The sequence below is a fragment of the Sminthopsis crassicaudata genome, chromosome 1, assembly GCF_048593235.1.
Source record: "Sminthopsis crassicaudata isolate SCR6 chromosome 1, ASM4859323v1, whole genome shotgun sequence".
Classification (NCBI taxonomy): domain Eukaryota; kingdom Metazoa; phylum Chordata; class Mammalia; order Dasyuromorphia; family Dasyuridae; genus Sminthopsis; species Sminthopsis crassicaudata.
The window spans coordinates 315246230-315266408 of record NC_133617.1 but is presented as its reverse complement, the minus strand read 5'-3'; the positions used below and the strand labels follow the sequence as shown (position 1 = coordinate 315266408).

The following is a 20179-nucleotide window of genomic DNA, read 5'->3' as shown; positions in this document are numbered from 1 at the left end:
CTTTCTTGCTATTATTGTGTATAATATATTCCTGGTTCTGCTTGTTTCATTCAGCTTCAGTTTATGTAAATCTTTTGAGACCTTTCTAAAATCAGCTTATTCATCATTTTTAGAGAACAATAATACTATACTACTTTCATATTTGTCAGCTATTCTTCCATTGATGGGCATCTATTCTTTTTTTCCAATTCTTTGCCACCACAAAAAGGGCTGCTACAAACATTTTGGCACATATGAATGCTTCTCTCTTTTTTATGATTTCTTTGGAATACTGACAGACCCAGTAGCTACATTACTGGATCAAAAGGTATGTTCAGTTTTATAATCTTTAGAGCATGGTTCCAAATTATTCTCCAGAATGGTTGGATCATTTAGCAACTCTACCAACAATGCATTAGTGTCCCACTTTTCTCACATGCCTTCCAACATTTATCATTATCTTTTCCTTATCATTAATCAATCTGAGAGGTGTGAGATGACACTTGAAAGGTATTTTAATTTGCATTTCTCTAATCACGAGTGATTTCGAGTATTTTGATATGACTATAGATGAATTTCTTCATCTGAAAATTGTTTATATCCTTTAACTATTTATCAATTGAGGAATGACTTTTATTCTTATAAATTTGACATAGTTCTTTATATATTTTAGAAATGAGGCCTTTAACAGAAATACAACTTTAAATTTTTGTTTCCCAACTTGGGTTTGTTTGTATAAAACCTTTTTTAATTTAATGCAATCAAAGCTGTCCATTTTGTATTTCATATGTTCTCTAGATCTTCTTTAACCATAAATTCCTCCCTTCTCCAAAGATCACATAGATAAACTATTCCTTCTTCCCCTAATTTGCTTGTAGTATTACCTTTTTATCCTAAATCATGTACTCATTCTGACTTTATTTTGGTATGAGGCGTGAGATGTAAGTCTATGCTGAGTTTCTGACATATTCTTTTTTCACTTTTCCCAACAATTTTTGTAAAACCGTAAGCTTTTATCCTAGAAGCTGGAGTTTGGGGCTTATCAAATACTTACTATATTACTATAGTCATTGCCATGTGTATTAAACTTACTCTACTGATGCACCGTTCTATTTTTTAGCCAATATCATTTGGTGGTTTTTGATGATGTTGCTTTATAATAGTACTGGTCTGTACTGCTAGGCAACTACCCTTTGTAGTTTTTTTTTTTTTTTTTACATTAATTTTTACATTAATTCCCTTGATATTCATGACCTTTTATTTTCCAGATAAATTTTGTTATTATTTTTATGGCAGTATAAAATAATTTTTGGCAACTTGATTGATATGGCACTGAAAAAGTACGCTAATTTAGATAGAATTATTATTTTAATTATATTATTTCAGACATTGGAAGTCTTTTAGCAGAAATTAGATGATCACTTTGAAGGGAAGATTTAGATAAACTTCATGGATTTGAGTCACATAGTCTATGAGGTCTCTTTTAAATCCATGAGTATATGGTTCTGTGTTGAAGTGGTTTGGGCATTAGAAGGTACTAGGGTCTTAGAACTTTGAATAGTTTTATACTTCCTACATGCTATCTTTCCTATAAAAAAAATCCTATCCTATTCCATATAGTGAGCTTTTTCACACAAGTGCTAGGATAATTTTCTGCTAATTTCTGCATGGACTTTTTGTCTATTTCTTGATAAACACTATATTTCTTATTATTTTCTTATGCCTGACTCCATTAAATTAAAACTTCCTTGACCATAGAAACCAGGCAGCTAAGTCTTTTTGTGAGCCTAATCTTCTAGTCCAGACAAATGTAAAGTACACATGTCTCTAATTATTGCCCATGATCTAGAAAAGTTAATGAAAAAGATTTTAAGTCCCTTGGATTACATAGGCATCTGAAACATGAAAAAAAAAGGTAATACAGACCTCTCAAATCAAAATAAAATATTAAAAAAAGCAGAGCTTCCTAAAATAAATATATAAAATATAAAAGAAACAGCAAAAACCACAGTTTTTTTGAGGCAGACATCCCCATTATCAGGTATCCTATCTTAAATGATTCTATTCTATTCAGATTATACATACACACATACAGATACATCCTTATACATGTAACTGTAAATATACACTATACACACACACACACACATACACATATAGCGAGAAATACATGGACACATTTATACAGATACATATATAAGAAACACCTGTGAGTATATATATTATTATTCAATGATTTTCAGTTGTGGTTTGACTCTTTGTGACCCCACTGGGATTTGGGGGGGGGGTTATTGGCTTAGACATTAGAGTGGTTTGCCATTTCTTTCTCCAGCTCATTTCATTGAGGTCCACAATCATACATCTACTAAGTGCTTGAAGTCAGATTTGAACTTCTATGCAGCAGATAAAAAATAAATAATACATAATCCATATAGATATATATATGTGTGTGTGTGTATTATATGTTTTTGAATATTGTGCTTTTAAATATGCATGTATTTAACATATGTGTAAATATTCTATATGTACATATGCATATTGTGGTTTGTGTGATATAGGTGACTCAATGTGTGGTCAAATGCTGAAACATTAATAATTATAATAATATTACTGATATATATGTATATACAGTATTTAAATTTTGAAAAATACTTTAAATACATTATATACTATGGATATAGATGCGTATGTATGTATACATATATATGATGTAAAAGCCATTACTTAGAAAAGTACTGAAAAAATACAAGATGTCTAATAAATACTTTAAGAAACAAAGAGAATTGATGTCCTATTATATATAGCACAAGTCTTCTTGCATCAGTAGGAGGTTATTGTCTCTTAATATTTCTGTCTAGAATTATTGGGCCAAAACATACTTTCCTAAAGCCCCCTTGAGTCAGGTTCATTATATATTAGAGAGCAAAATCCTTGGTTATTGAATATAAGATTATATTATCCTTTTGGTGAAAGGTAAAGCTATTTCTGGTTGCTATAATTTTTCTCCTGGTTCTTTGAAATGAGGAATCAATGAATCGATCTAGAAAATTGATTGTCTTGACACTTAGTGCTGTATTAAATTTTTTCTCCCTCAAGCCCACCTGTGAACAATTTTTATTCATGGCAAAATAAAAGAAAAATAAATAAAGCAACCAATAAATGAATAGATCAGTGCAGTAAGACTAAAATGAACTTCAACATCTTCCAATTTATTCAATTGCATGACTTCGGCATTACTTAAAAAAAAAAAACTTTTATAGTATCCATTTTCTTTTCATTTTCATATAAACTTTGTAAGATTATAATGATATCACTATGAAAATTTTAAAAACAAGTTCCTTCTCAAGTGTTCAAACCCTACTTAACACATATATGACCTCTGTTAGTTTCAGATATGGACAAAAAAAGAAAATTGGATGCTCATTTAATATAATGAATAAAAACCTCTATCACTCTGAACCCCCACTACAATGAACCAAAATTTGTGTTTTATTATGAGTCCAATTTCAATTTCATTTCCTCAAAATATTTTATAACTAAATGAAATAAAGTGTAATCTGCAGTTAGACAAATCATGACACAATCAATAAAATACATGCACTTTTTCTATTTTCTTCATATTCGATCTTTGTATAAATGACACACCAGCAGTTGTCTATAACAGAGAGAAGGGCACATAAAGAGAACATGTCTATTATGTTGTCAGAGCATGAAAATAGAGACAAGATTTTTGAGAACAATGAAATTTTAGAACAAATATTAAAAATCCTGTCTTTTTCATTTTTTAATTGAACTTTTATTGAAAGTGTAACTTGACTGAAAGAATAAATCATTCTTCCATTTCTGCTCTAAAAAAACCAGAAAATAAGATATTGTAAAAATACTTAAAAACAAATATATTATTAGAAAGAAACAACTCAAGTTTATATATTGTCTTAATTTTTACAAAGCTATTGAAAAATATCATATGAATTATATGTATAATATTATTTGATTCTTAACATAATGATTCTAAGGTAATTTCCCCCACTTTCAATTCTAAGTAGTGTACCTAGGCTCTAGAGGACAGCTGATTATCATTTCAGATTTTAAAGGATTATCTCAAGGACCTTGGATTTCTAGTGTTGTCTTTTATGAGCTAGTCCTATCATATTCCATTGATTTATCAGTCAGAATAATTAACTTTTAGAAAGGTTATTTACTTAGCAGGTAACATCTCTCCAAATCGAGGGTATAGTTTACCTTTATACATAACTTCCCTGGGGAGAGTGAGATCAAAATTTTAAAGTGCATAGTCAAAAACTGAACTCCCAGTTCTTCATTATGAGAAACCTTTTTCTGTTTGAATTCTTTATAAAACTCCATTATATATAATTGCAGGACTCTAAATTCTGAAGGTATTTTTTCTTAGACACCTTTTCTTATTCATCCCTGTCTCTCAGTTAGAGTACAGACCTTGCCACCAGCCACTGTTTCAAGGATTTCTGTTACCACTCTGTGGTAAATTCTGTATCTACCAAAATTTCAGAGTTCATAATGTCACCAGGTCAGTGAGGCTGAGCAAAAGAAGAAATTATCCTCCCACCCCCACTTCCCATATTCCTGAACAATTGTCTCTCAAGACTCTTTCAGCATTGGATCCTATCACTTCACAACTGGGATATTGTTGGAATGCTTCCTAAATAAGTGTCTGGAGTATACCTGACTTTGGGGTCTAGTCTCCTCTGTTTTACTAGCTAAAGAGAATATAGATCATCAAGCAGGGTTAGATGGTGAATTTCTGTAACATTTTGTGATCTTGAGTACTCAGTTATTAGAGGCTATGCATGCACAACCTGGAGCATAACCTGGAGTCAGACCCATCTTCCTGTTATCATTTTCTTTAATTCAAATCTGGCTTCAGACACTTAATAACAGAATGACATTGGAAGAGATACAACCCTGTTTCCCTCAGTTTCCTCATCTGCAAAATGACATCAAGAAAGAAATGGCAAATAACTCTAGTATCTTTTCCAAGAAACATCCAAACACAGAGTCAGATAAGACTGAAAAAAGGCTTACTCTATCTCCAGGAGATAGAGAATTTCCTGGATTTCATAAAAAAATTCTTCCCTTCTATTTAATGAACTATGTATAATCCAATACTCTGATTTTTCATGTGAGGCCCTGTTCTAATACCCTTTCTAATTTTACTTAACTCTCTCTTGGATCCTATAGTAAATCATTTCAATGATTCCTTTTCTAGTACCATAGAATTCCCACCACCACCATCTCCCTTTGACCTTTCCCTGGGCCTCATCATTACTCCCAAAAATGCTTTCTGTATTTCTGTGCTGCTAAGAATTTCAAGAGTTACTTCAAGGGTTCTCAAACTACAGCCCCTGGGCCAGATGTAGCCCGCTGAGGACGTTTATGAGCCCACCAGGTTATGGCAAATGGGCTGAGGGGAGGAGACAGAGTGTGAGTTTTTGTTTTTACTATAGTCCAGCCCTCCAACAGTCTGAGGGATAGTGAACTGGCCCCTATTTAAAAAGTTTGAGGACCACTGCCTGAGTATAAACAATGTAATTAGATCCAATGCAACTATATACAATTCAATCATAACCAGCTCACATGACTGGAAAATATTTTATTCATGTACTATGAGTCTACATCATATTCTTCCTGGTGGTCTTAATCTTTACTAATTCCTAAATTATAAATACACACTGTAACAACTCTAATGAAAAAGACTTCCTTTAATTTTAGAAGAAATAAAATAAGAGTCATCAGTTTTCCCTATTCATTTCAATTCCAACATTTGGCAGGAAAGACTTCTCCAAATGAGTGATTAAATGGTAAATAAGTATTCACATTAGGGAGTCATTTAGTCAAAAAACACTTATGTAATAAGTATGTACTTGGCACTATGCTAAATTTGGGAGATATAAAGAATGAGAAATAGCAGTCTTTGTTTTAGGGTAAAATAAATTTTAAAAAAATACCCAAATTTACATATAGATTGAAATTTTGACATAGTACCTTCAATGATGCTTTCTCCATTTCATTCTTTTGCTTAAGAAAATGTTTATCTCTGTCATGTATAATAAATGTCATCCCTCCCTCTCTTCAATTGCTGAAAATCATAAAAAAGGAAGGGACCCATATGTAAAAAAAAATGTTTGTAGCAATGCTTTATGTGATGGCAAAAAATTGGAAATTGAGGAGATTCCCAGCAATTGGGAAATGTCTGAATAAGTTGTGAAAGTTTTTTGCTTTTTTGTTTTGTTTTTTTGCTGAGGAATTTGGGATTAAGTGACTTGCCCAGGATCACACAGTTAGGTAGCATTAAGTGTCTGAGGCCAGATTTGAACTCAGGTCCTCCTGACTTCAGGGCTCTATCCACTGTGCCCCTTAACTGTCCCAATGTTTGAATAAGTTGTACATAAATATGATGGAATACTATTGTGCTATAAGAAATTATGAGCAGGAAGATTTTTAGCAAAATATGAAAAGATGATAATAAAATATAAACTGATGATAAATGATGTGTATATCATATGTTCTGTACACAGTTACAGAAAGACTGTGTGATGATCAACTATAAAAACAGCACTTCTCAGCAATATAGTGATCCACAATTCCAAAAGAATTGTAATGAAAAATGTCATTCATATCTAGAGAAAGAACTATGGAGAAGGACTGCAGATTGAAACATCCTATTATCACTTTTTGTTGTTGTTGTTGTTTTTCTTCCTTGTGGCTTTCCCCTTTTAATCTAAGTATTATTTCAATGACTAATATGGAAATGTATTTAAAATTACTATACAATCAGATTGCTAGGGAGGAAGGAAGGAAGGGAAGAAGGGAAAAAATTTGGAATTCAAAATATTACAAAAATGAATGTTGGCAGCTATCTTTACATATAACTGGAAAAAAGTAATATATTTTTTTCTTTTTTAAAATTATTTTACCTTTTTAAAAATAGTTTTTATTTTCCAGATATATGCATGGGTAATTTTACAACATTGACACTTACCAAAACTTTTGTTCTAATTTTTCCCCTCCTTTCCCCCACCCCCAGATGGCAGGTTGACCAATACATGTTCAATATGTTATAGTATAAATTAAATACAACATATGTATACATGATTAAATAGTTGTTTTGCTGTCCAAAAAGAATCGGACTTTGAAATAGTGTATAATTAGCCTGTGAAGGAAATCCAAAATGTAAGCGGACAAAATTAGAGGGATTGGGAATTCTATGTAGTGGTTCATAGTCATCTCCCAGAATTCTTTTGCTGGTGTAGCTGGTTCAGTTCATTAATGCTCTATTGGAACTGATTTGGTTCATCTCATTGTTGAAAATGGCCACATCCATCAGAATTGATCATCATACAGTATTGTTGTTGAAGTATACAATGATCTCCTGGTCCTACTCATTTCACTCAGCATCAGTTCATGTAAGTCTCTCCAGGCCTTTCTGAAATCATCCTGTTGATCATTTCTTATAGAACAGTAATATTCCATAATATTCATATACCACAATTTATTCAGCCATTCTCCAATTGATGGGCATACACGTAGTTTCCAGTTTCTGGCCACTACAAAGAGAACTGCCACAAACATTCTTGCACATACAGGTCCCTATCCCTTCTTTAAGATCTCTTTGGGATATAAGCCCAGTAGTAACACTGCTGGATCAAAGGGTATGCACAGTTTGATAACTTTTTGAGCATAGTGGAAAAAAAGTAATATTAAGTGAAAAATAAAGAGAAAGAAAAGTGCACTATCTTCACAATCTTGGTTTGATTCCTAAGTAAAATTTCCTCTATACATTGATCAAAACCATATAGAGAGGAGAAAAAAAAATGGTTTGTGTTGAGGGCGGTAGCCCCTTTGGTATTCTTTGTTTGATCTACAACTTCCTTTGGGACTTGGACTTTGATACAAGATCTGGTCAAACTAGTCTGGGCTTGTACCCAGCCCCCCACTGGATCTGAGTTGGCTTGGATAAAGCCCACCAAAAATCTGGCCTTCTAGGAATTAACCTGAGCTCCGCCCATTACTTCTTCAAGCAGATAAAAAGAGCAAAGCTAGAACCATCTTTGGTTCAGAGATTTGAAAGATGCCAGCCAAGATGCTTGCATCAGAGATTCTCTGTCCCCGTCGCTTTCGGCGTATATCTTCCTCTAACTAATGCCTTTTACTAACCAGACCTTAACTTTGCTTCCAAACCCTGCAATAAACATCTTTTACCCATCTAGGTTTTCGGGCCTGTAAATTCATTTACAGGGGACTCTCGCCACTAGACCTGATTTAACTTTGTATCCTTGCGCCGAATCCTAAGGGGGTTGCAGGGGAGCTCCATGTGATCCCTGTACTGCGAATCCTGCCACTAGACCTCACTTAATCCTATTGAGGTATATACCTCATTATTAAGTATTTATCTCATGATTTGGTTCAAGTTACCTCATCATTTTGAGGTTCCCAGTTACCTCATCAGTTTGTAGCTTAAATTCCTACTTTAGCTTAACTCTTCAGAATTAGATATTTTGTTTGTGTGGTTTCAGTTTCTTGTTCTTTTGGGGTTTCTTGAGGCAATCAGGGTTAGCTGACTTGTCCAGAAAAGTTTCTAAAGTCAAATTTGCACTCAGATCCTCCTGACTCCAGGTTCAAAGCCTATGCCACTTAGATGGCCTATGAACTAGTTATAAATCTCTAATCAAGAATTCAGAACCTGGGGTTCTTGAACTTTCTTTTTTCTTTTTAGTGTTGATGATTGTTTTTAAATATATTTGGTTTTCACTGCAGTTGTATATATTTTCTTTCATGTCTTTAAAAATAATATTTTCATATTATTTATATTATTTTTAGAAGGGCTCTATAGGATTTCCTAGATTACCCAAGGATTCTATAATAACCGCTCCCCCCCACACACACACACATACAGACAAGAGAGACCCAGAGACAGAGAAAGAGAAGGATGGACATTTGCTAAAACATACAATAGGTATGGTAAATTGGTTAACATTCACTTAGAGGTGCTTTGTTCAATACTTTATGCATTGCATCTATGAGATTTTCCAATTAGCAATTGTCTGGGACTAGAATAAGCCCTAATACAATGTCTTAAATTTCCATTCAATTAAGATTTTCACTTAAATGAGATTATGGATTTATCTGGAAATATCAGCTTTTTTTTTTTTTCTTGAACAAATTTTATCTCTATTATTTTCTATTCTCTCTTTTTCCTCTCCATTCTGATAAGATGAAATGTCTCTCCTTCTTTTACAGATAAAGACCTCTAAACGTTTTTCTTGATATAACTACTTTTTAGTTCCTCCAGAACCTTATCTTTCATCCTTTCCATTTTCAACTCTTTCCTCTCTACTAGCTTCTTTTCTGTACACAATATATTGAATCAAATATATTCAATGACAAAACTGAAATTCCCTAAATCATTCTATCACCTCCAATTACTATAATATAAATTTTCTTTCCTTTGTTTTCTAAATTTCTCATAAAGGTCATCCACTCTAGTCATTTCCATTTTTTCCTGAATGATTCTCTGACCACATAATTGTTAAATGTAATTTTTAAAGTTATTATCATTCTTGAGATTTAGATAGAAATGGAAATTCTCTCTTCCTTTTGCTTATGTGATATTCTAGCTCAACAGTTCTATATAATTTTCTTTAACTATTTTTCCATGTGTATAGTGAATCTTTTTCATTCAGTACTTTCCTAAGTGCAAGATTTCCTGAAGAATTTATATTTTCTCTTTCATAATTGTATGATTCCATACCTCTTATGTTTAAATCTCAAATATTTATATTTCCATGCTGGACATCCATTTGATGATTGCTTATTATATTAATAAACATATATTCATAATTTATAACCTGTATTTTGTTCTTTTTTCTTAATTTCAATGTACCTAAGTCTCAGCATATCTTCCCCTATTCCCTCCCCACCAAAAAAAAAAAAAAAAAATCAAAAACCCTACTGAACATGTTCCCAATCACAAAATCTCAAAATTTGGTTATCATCTTTGCCCCTTAAAATCTATTACTTTAGATAATATCACCTTTTGGGGGAGGGGGTTAATTAGTTTTATAAAATTAATGGTTTCTTCCTTTTTTCCACTATTTTAAAGGATGACTCTTTGACAATAGCGCAAAGGAAGTAATAGCAAAATAACTTAGGTGAAATATAAAAATATAATAATTTATTGATGTTAAAATTATATAATTTTTTCTCTTCTGTATTTCTCATATTCAGACCTTCTTCCTTCCATTCTCATTGCTATCATCTCAGCACAAATCCATATTACCAAATGTCAAAATAATCTTTTCTATCCTGAACTTTTTAAGACATTTTCATGGTCTCAGGTGATTACCCTGAGCTCAAATCTTCCACTGCCCTTCACTTAATATTAATTAATTTTAGCTTTTCACAAGACTATTCAATTTTCCCCAATTGATCCATTAACTTTCTTACTTCCAGATCTTTGTTCATGTTATTGTCAAGTAAAACATAGCTTCTCAAATTATCCAGTTTTATGAGTTTTACCCTCTTCTTTCAAGTCTTAATTCACACATTAGCTCCTTCATGGTCAATTCAAAGAAAAAATGTCCTTCCCTTTTATGAATAATTAGAAGATTTTTGGTTTTTTCTACTCGTATATAATATTACATACTTCTTTGTGTTCCAGGATTTTTTTCCTCTTCTTTTGCAATCCAACCACATATGTTAAAAATTTTGTGAAATCAAGGCCATACCTCATTATGCATCATGTTGTCACATTCTGATTTGCACACAATAGGCTTTCAATAAATATTGAGAATAACTGAATCTGTAAATTTTTGAGGGCTTCAGACTCTAGAGATAATATTGGTAATTGTTTATGGAAAACTTTTCTATAAAATCTAGTTATAAAGGAAATTTTAGCCTTTTATGTAATATTTAAGTTTTCAAAGTTCTTTTAAATTCCTCAAAACACCCATTCTCATACCATATCATATTGTTGTTTAATTATTTGCCACCCCACTTGGGATTTTATTGACAAAGACACTTGATTGAGTTGCCATTGCCTTTTCCAGCTTATTTCACAGATGAGGAAACTGAGGCAAAGTGACTTGCTTAGGGTCATACAGCTTTTAAATGTACAAGGCCAAATTTGAATTCAGGTCTTCCTTGCTTTTAGGTTCAATGCTCTACCCACTGCACCATCTAGCTGTACCATTTCCTATTACCATATGCATTCTTTCTTTAATCATTTGCATAAACATCTAGTGTGTAAGTGGCACAGTGCTAAGTATTCATACAGAGTCTCTGATACTGATTAAAATACCAATACTAAAATGTTTCTACATTTTTTATTACTAAACTGTATCCATCTGTAATTATCATGACAAAAGTTTTTTGTTGTTGTTGTTGATTTGTTTTGTTTTGTTTTTTAGGAATACCTATAGCTTGAATAGAAATATTCTTCAGACAAGTATATATAGAAAGAATAGCAAGATAGTTCACATACATTTAGACTTACCTTTCCTACATATTGATAATCAGAGCCTGTATATTCTTCAAGTAAGAAAAATTGATTCCACATCCATCCACGTTTTTGACGGTGTAGCACTTTTCCATCTCTCCCTGATGTACGTGCCTTCACAACTTTTGTTTGGGGCTCAGAAGTCCTTCTAAAAACCATCTCTGTAGAAGAGAAATTTGGCAGGTACACCCAGAGCAGAAATAACAGTATAACTCTGTATATTCTCATAGTGCTCCAATTGCTGGCAGGTTACGATGTGGCTGATGAGAGAACAGCAATGTCTTTCTGGACTGCTTTTTGATGAGTTTCTAGTAGATAGGGTATCCAATTATTTTCCAACAGTTAATCATTATTTTATTCATATTTCCCAATCTTTAAAAATAAACAGAAGAAAATATACTGTCAGTTGAAAATATTATCAATAATTATATGCAACTTCACATTTAAGTTCAGAGTTCATTTATTTCACACAGCTGATAATGAAACAATGGTTTTTATTCCATGTGGTAATGATTTATTTTGAAAACAGCAGTTATATGCTGATTGATATATGAATAGAAGAAGAATTAATATAACTAAACCCTTTCAAAAGATATAAAAATATTATAAAAAATCAGTTTTTTTTCAATTGCTCTTTTCCATACCATTTATCTTAGATAGTCTTAAAAGTAATGTTTAAGATAGGAGCAAAGTTAGAAAAAATTTTAGGATTATATGATTTTATTTAATTATATGGTTATTATTTTAATGCATAAAGGTGTATCCTTATATAATAGGTGCTTTCCACAAATATTCCACTTAAATAAAAATATTCATGAATTATCATATTTTAAATGCATTAAAGATACTATTAATTTATGCCAATAAAGAATTAAATAATTTTATAATGTAATTCACTAGGAAAGTGATAAATTTTGTTCTATTTATCTCTGCTTAGGTGCAGAGGAAGGATTCAGTGAAACTTATTAGTCCTCATATCTCAGGTCAACTCCATGGTAAAAGAGGAAGAGGTCCCAATCTGTTAAGAGTACCAAAGGGTCAGAGATAATGTTATCAATAAATAGGACCATAGTTCAAAATATCCTTAAATCAATTGATGTTCATGGGGTCAAGAATAAAGGGCAAATATATAATAGCAATGAGTTCAAGTTCTATGGGAAAAAATTACAATGGAGAGGGACTTGTTAAATAAGTATATTATTAAAAGGAAGAAAAACAAATCTGGTCAAGCAGAAATTATGCAGAGTAGCAACTCAAATGCAGCAAATAGCTGCTGAAGAATGCTTTGGCTTCATAGAAGAGGACCAGAGCCCAGAATAAATGACCTTAAAGCCATAGATCTGTATAGTGCAGAATTAAACAGTAGGATTATTAAATGACAAGAGAAGTCATTCTTCCCTATTTTACTTAGCTGCAGATGATATCATGTGCCAGGAATATGTTATGACATACATCTTATCACATATGGTTTCAGTAAATCTTATTTTTGTTTGTATTAATTTATATGTTCACATATGCTAAAAGGAAGGTTCACTTTTGTCTAAAAGACTTAACTATATTGTTAATTCATGTTGCTTCTATTCCAGGGCTATCCCTCAACTTAATTTATAAGTAATCCAGTATTTTTCATTAAGTTTTTTTTTTTTAATCAAGATGCCCCAAAGGATAATGCAAAATTATTGCAGAAAAAAAGGAATAATGATTGAAACAATAGTTCCTTTGGGTGTTATAAATAGCAAAAGAAAGCATCATACTCATCAGAGGAAAGAAAACATGACAGGAATAAACCTTCTTAATAAAACTTATCTTAGGATTTAAAACTTGGAGTATATAAAAGGAATTCAATGCATTAGGCAGACTCAGTGATAAAAGAAAAAAAATTTAATTTGAAGATATGACAGAAAGAACCTAAAGTTTTCTGAATTTTCTTTGTATGTACTGTTAATCTGAGGGCCATTTTCTGATATTTATCTAAAGAGCTACCTCTACATATATGTGATTTGTAGCTAAAACTTTGTTGTGCTGTGAAATGATAATTTAATAATACATATAAGCAATAAAATTCCATATTTGAAAAATCTCTTAATTAAAATGTTATAAAAAAGTAAATTCCCCATGAATACTATCTTCATGTATTTATTTTGAGGTGTTTATTCATTATAAATATACTTTCATAAGTATCTAAAAATCTAAAAAGCAGGTTTTTGATAGAGCATGAAAAACTTTTTAAAATTTGTTAAAAACAACTATGGGACCTTGTGACTGTTTTTTGTTATTGTCTCTACTTCAATTTTTAAACCTTAGTTGGTCAAATTGAAATTGCATTTACCTAATGCAAATCTTACAGGATAATATATAAATATATATAGTTATTTAATATTCTGTTATTGTTTTTTAATGTTAGGACATTTATTTAGAATTTTTAAAGAATGGAATGAAGCATACAAATATTTTGACATAAATAAAGGGTTAAATTTATGGACTAAAGTTCTCTTGATTTCACATTTTCAAAGAAGTTCTTGTGTAGCTAAGTTTATGGCCCTATTTTGCATAATATGCATAATTATCTCATTATTCTTTCAATTAACCCAATTTGGATACTCAGAATTATCTTTGACTCCTACCTCTTTCACACCTCCTGAGTAATAATCCTGTAAATGTTCCATTTCTCAGATTTAATTCTTCTCAGAGCTATCACTTTAGTCAAAATCCTTAAATTATTTCTTCATTATTAAAATAAGTTCCTATCTACCCTCTCCACATTCAACAATTTCTTTCAACCTAACTTAGAAACAGTGCAATGGAATAAAGATAAACTGAATTAGGATGCTTTGATTGAATATCCATTTATGAGTAGAATGCTAGACTCCAAGTCAGGAAATTATTCAGTCCTTTTTCAGTCACTTCTGACTTTTTCTTTTGGGGTTTTCTTGATAAGGACACTAGTTTGGCAGTAAGAAAAATAATTTGATCTTTACTTCTCCAGTTCAATTTACAGATAAAGAACTGAGGCAAACAGGATTACAGGATTCATGTAGATTTAAATCATTTTGCTCAAACACTTCCTAACTCTGTGATGCTGGACAAATCACTTAATTTCTCCAAGCCTCAGTTTCTTCAGCTGAAACATGATAAGATTGCACTCAATAACCTCTAAGACACATTTCATTCTATTGATAAACTTCTGTCATTTGCTACCTGACTAACTTTGAAAGAATTACTTCCCTTTTTTCATTAATCAAGACATAGGAGTAGATTATCTCTACTTCAAATATGCTAGAGTCAGCTTTAACTGGTTCCCGAACCATTTGTTAAATTTTCAGTGAGAAATTTACTTAGAAATCAACAAAAGTAATAAATGAGGGCTTGATTTATTGATTAGTTGGTTGTTTATTTGAGAAAATGATGGACAAAATGTCAGTAATGCAGATTAAATTTAAAAGTACCTCCCTAAGAATACCCCTTTCCCTTAGTCCTCTCCACTTAGTTGTTAAACATTGACCAACAAATAACTTGTTCCCTTCAGTTATAAATCCTAGTTCACAAATATCTCAGTTTGGCCCTTCAACCAAGAGAAGGAAGAGGCAGAATCAGACAGAAATAATTAAGGACTAGATCCTAATGGATTTATAAGCATAACCACATATTACCCTTTTCTGTGGGTATTCTTATTTGGTTGTTCATTGTTGTATCCTAAGGTGACTGTTTACCTTCTCTTCATTTACAGAATTAGTTCTCTAAAGGAAAATATTCAGTAAGTCTAAATGCTTAGGACTCACTTAGATAAATGTAAAATTTATCACAGCAAAGCTTATCAGCTTCCAAATAAGTCTTGGATATAGTGTAACATTTTCCAAATCAATATATATATATATATATAAGAAACTCAGGTAACATTTTCACAGACTAGATGGTCCATTTGTATTTAACAAACTATAGCCAAGGTTACCTTGAGCATAGATTGTGTATTAGCATTCCTGAATTCCCAAGAGATCAATCATACTCTTTATAACAATGATCTTTCATTTCCTTTGAGGTACAGTCATTAGAGGTAACATTTCTAATGCTGTACAGTAGTCATATAGTATCATTACATCATTACTTAGCCCTTGTTTGTTGTTTATTGTTGTTGTGCCTTTCTTTGTTTTAACTTTTCTTAAACTAGTCCATAAATTCTTTGAGGACAGGGCTAAAACATTATGCGTTTTATATTCCCTATCGTGCCCTTATACATTGTAATATATATGTATATACACATATGCATATATATACATATATATATATATATATCAGAGTACATAAAAATTCTTTGAAAGGATGAAAACTTTTTTTTAAAAAGTGACTTTATGATTCCTTGAGATATTTTCATAGTCTTTAAACTAAGTCTTTCTTTTTTATATTAAACTGCTTTCCCTTATTTTGTTCTCAGAAATTATGGGCCTATTATATTCTACATGAGTCTTTCATAAGGTTGAAGAATTATTAAATCATCTCTCAAGCTTTTCTACTTCACTTTTCCCCATAAAATTCCTATGATGGTCCTAAACTTATAATCATCTTTATAGCTCTCCTCTGAATGTCTTCCAAGTTCTTTCCATCTTTCTTTGCTATGGAGACAAGAAATGTACAGAGAACTCCGATAAAGATGTACAATGGGGAAATAATGGGAAAATTGCCATTTACTTTCTACAATCTATTTTCTCCTTCAATTTAATACTCTCCTTGTTTTTGGCAATATCAGCACTATATTCCTGCTTCAAGGTTGCTTTTATTTTTCTTTCTGCCATAGTTTCCATCATACTTTTTTATTTCCATCAGACTAACACAAATACTAAATTAACAACTTATTATCAAGTATCTATTGCATATATGTGTGTGCACATATATGTGCCCATTTATATGTACACATAACCACAGTCCTAAGATTATTTATATCTCAGATCCAGTATACACACACACAAACACACAAACATGCACATACACACACATATATATACACAAGCATATATACACATATACACACACATGTACACATACATACATGCATGAGCACCCATACATTATTCTTTCATCATTTAATTCATTAACAGAAAATATATTAAAAATACTGTACCTGGGACTAATATTTTCTCATACTACATTTTGAATACATTCATCCATGTAAATTGAAATCATTTTTGACAATGTAAAGAACATCATGTTATTTTCTATTGTTGGAAAAAAAGAGCTTCTCTATACCACCATGAGTTTGAAAATTCAGAGAAATCATTAGCTCTTTATTCTCTCTCACACAATCATATGCTTTCTCCTTTCCACTAAGAAGGCTATAACCCCAGTTGAGACCCTTTCACTTCTGTCATAGACAAGTACAAGAACTTACTACCTCTTCTCTGTGATTCATGTCTTCCTGATTCAAGAAAGTCAATAGTTGCCATGCTACTTTCTTCTTTAAGAAAATCCGGGTTTCCTTAGTGTTTCCAATGCATACATGAATCTACATTGACATTACCAAGTGGCTTTGGCTTATCTTTCCAATCATATTATACATTATTTTTTTTATGTACTCAGTGATCCAGGCAAACATATTTATTTGCCATCTTTTTCATGTGGAATGTCTCCTTCCATCTTAAGCCTTTTGCCAGGCAGATCCCTATACCTAAAGTATATTCCCTCAACTCCACTGAACAAAATTCCTAACTTCCCTCAAAATATCTCTAATTGTATTTCAAATGCAAAACCTTTTACAATTCATATCCTTTTTCCCACTCCCCAAAATTTACCTTGTTTTTATGGTATATCTCAATCCTAATACTATTGCTTTTTAAAAAAAAACATTTATTTTTAATATGTATTACTTTATGAATCATTTTGGGAGGGAAAATTCCCTTTAATAGCAAAAGAGAACAACCATGGAAGAAATTAAAAAAACAAACAAACAAACAAACAAACAAAAAACAGAAAAAAAGAACAAAACATAGAATAGGTTGGTTTATATTCAGTTTTCAAGCAGCATCAGTCCATGTAAATCTTTCCTGGCCTTTCTGAAATCAGTTTGTTCATAATTTTTCATAAAACAATGATATTCCCTAATTGATGGGCATCTACTCATTTTTCAATTCTTTGCTACCACAAAAAGAGCTGCTACAAACATTTTTGCACATGTGGGTCCTTATCCCTTCTGTATGATTTCACTGGAATGCAAAACTAGTAATGGTACTGTTGGGTGAAAGGGCACAGTTTGATAGCCTTTTGGGCATACTTCCAGATTGTTCTCCAGTATAGTTGGATCATTTCCACCATCAACAATGCATTTACTATTCTAGTTTTCCCACATCACCTCCAACATTTATCGCTCTCTATTTCTTTCATCTTAGCCAAACTGAGAGGTATGAGGTGGTACCTTAAAGTTGTTTTAATTTTCATGTCTCTAGTCAATAATAGAAAATAGAGCATTTTTTTCATATAACTAACTATAGATGGCTTGAATTTTGTCATTTGAAAATTGTCTGTTCATATTCTTTGATCATCTATCAATTCAAGAATGACTTGTATTCTTATAAATTTGATACAGTTCTTTACATATTTTCAGAAATTAGTTTTTTATCAGAAACACTGAATGTAAAGATCTTCCCCCTAGCTTTTTACTTTTAATTTTGTTTCTGTTTGTGTGTGTGTATGTGCGCGCACAAAATCTTTTTAACTTAACAAAATCAAAGCTATCCATTTTGCCTTTCATAATGTTATCTAGTTCTTCTTTGGTCATAAATTCCTTCCTTCTCCAAAGGTCTGATAAGTAAATTATCCTTTGTTCTCCTAATTAGTTTATGATATCATATTTTATTTCCAAAGCATGTAGCCATTTTGACCTGATTTTGGTATGAGGTGTGAGATGTACGTCTATGCCAAGTTTCTGACATAATATTTTTTTTCAGTTTTCCCAGAAATTTTTGTCAAATAGTGAGTTTTTATTTCAGAAGCTGAGGTTTAAGGGTTTATCAAATACTAGATTATATTAGTTCTTGATTATTCATTGTATCTTGTGTATCTGATCCACTACTCTATTTCTTAGCCTATGCTAAATGGTTTTGATGACTGTTGCTTTATAAAAGAGTTTTAGGTTTGGTACTGTTAAGTCACCATCTTCTGTATTTTGTCCCTTATTCTCTTGATATGCTTGACCTTTATTCTTCCAGATGGATTTTGCTGTTATTTTTTCTTGTTCTATAATATAATTTTGGCAGTTTAATTGGAATGGCACTGAACAAGTAGCCCAATTTAGGCAGAATTGTCATTTTTATTAAAAAACTGATTATTATATATTTATATTTATTTTTAAATTTATATTTATTTATAATATAAATATTTTTCTACAATTATTTTAAATGAAATTTCTCTTTTTATCTCTCGCTGATATACTTTGTCAATGACAAAATGCTAATGATTTGTAGGGACTTATTTTATATCCTGCAGCTTTGCTAAAGCTGTGAATTGTTGCCTAGGTTTTTGCATGATTTTCTAAAATTCTCTAAGTAAATCATCATATCATCTGCAAAGAATGATAGTTTTATTTCCTCATCGCCTATTATATTTCCTTTAATTTCTTTTTCTTTTCTTATTGCTAAAGCCAGTATTTCTAGTACAATGTTGAATAACAGTAGTGATAGCAGGCATCCTTTTTTGACCATTGACCTTATTGGGAGTGCCTCCATCTTCTCTCCATTGAAAATCATGCTTGCTGTTGGTTTTAGATAGATACTTATTATTTTAAGGAAGTCTCCCTTTATCCCTATGTTCTCTAATGTTTTTAATAGAAATGGATGCTGTATTTTGTCAAAAGCTTTTTCTGCATTTTTTGAGATTATTATATGATTTCTGTTGGTTTTGTTATTGATATAGTCAATTATGGTAATAGTTTTTCTCTGATATTGAACCAACCCTGCATTCCAGATATAAATCCCATTTGGTTATAGTTTATTATCCTGCTGATAAATTGCTATAATTTCTTTGCTAATATTTTCTTTAAAATTTTTGCATCAATATTCATTAGAGAGATTGGTCTGTAATTTTCTTTCTCTGTTTTGACTCTTCCTGACTAAGATATTAGTATCATATTTGTGTCATAAATGGAATTTAGCAGGACTCTTTCTTTACATATTTTTCCAAATGATTTACATAATATCGGAATTAATTGTTCTTTAAATGTTTGGTAGAAATCACTTGGGAATCCAATTGGCCAAACTTAATTATCTAAATGAATAATGATTTCCCCCTAATAATGTATTAGTTCCTTGAATACAGAGACTTTTTCATTTTGTTTTTTGTTTTTGTTTTTGTTGTTGTTGTTATCACCAGTACTTCACAAAATGCACCCTGGTGGGTGCTTAATATTTATTGACTGAGGGAAGAAATGGGTCTCAAGTCAAATTGTAAAACTCACCTTAAGAAATAACCTACCTTTAAAAAAGAGGTAATATATAAAGTGGAAATATCTCTAGGTTTGTAAACAGCAAACTTATAACTCTAGCAACTTAGAATTCTACTGCTTACTGTGTGACCTTCAGAAAATATATTAACTTTTATTTGACCCGGTCTTTTTTTTTTTTTTTTTCATTTGCAAAAATAAAATGTTGAAAAAGATGATGCCAAAACTTCCTTCCCACTACAAAA

General features: G+C 31.4%; 1 protein-coding gene across 1 annotated transcript in view; it reads right to left on the bottom strand.

Annotated features, from left to right (window-relative positions):
• The window catches only part of CDH10 (cadherin 10), a 286590-nt gene that overhangs the window by 190488 nt on the left and 75923 nt on the right, over positions 1-20179 (bottom strand). Inside the window, exon 2 of the mRNA XM_074279076.1 lies at positions 11510-11884. Within this exon, the coding sequence (XP_074135177.1) occupies positions 11510-11740 (231 nt within the window). The 5' untranslated portion in view covers positions 11741-11884. The remainder of the gene's footprint in view (positions 1-11509; positions 11885-20179) is intronic.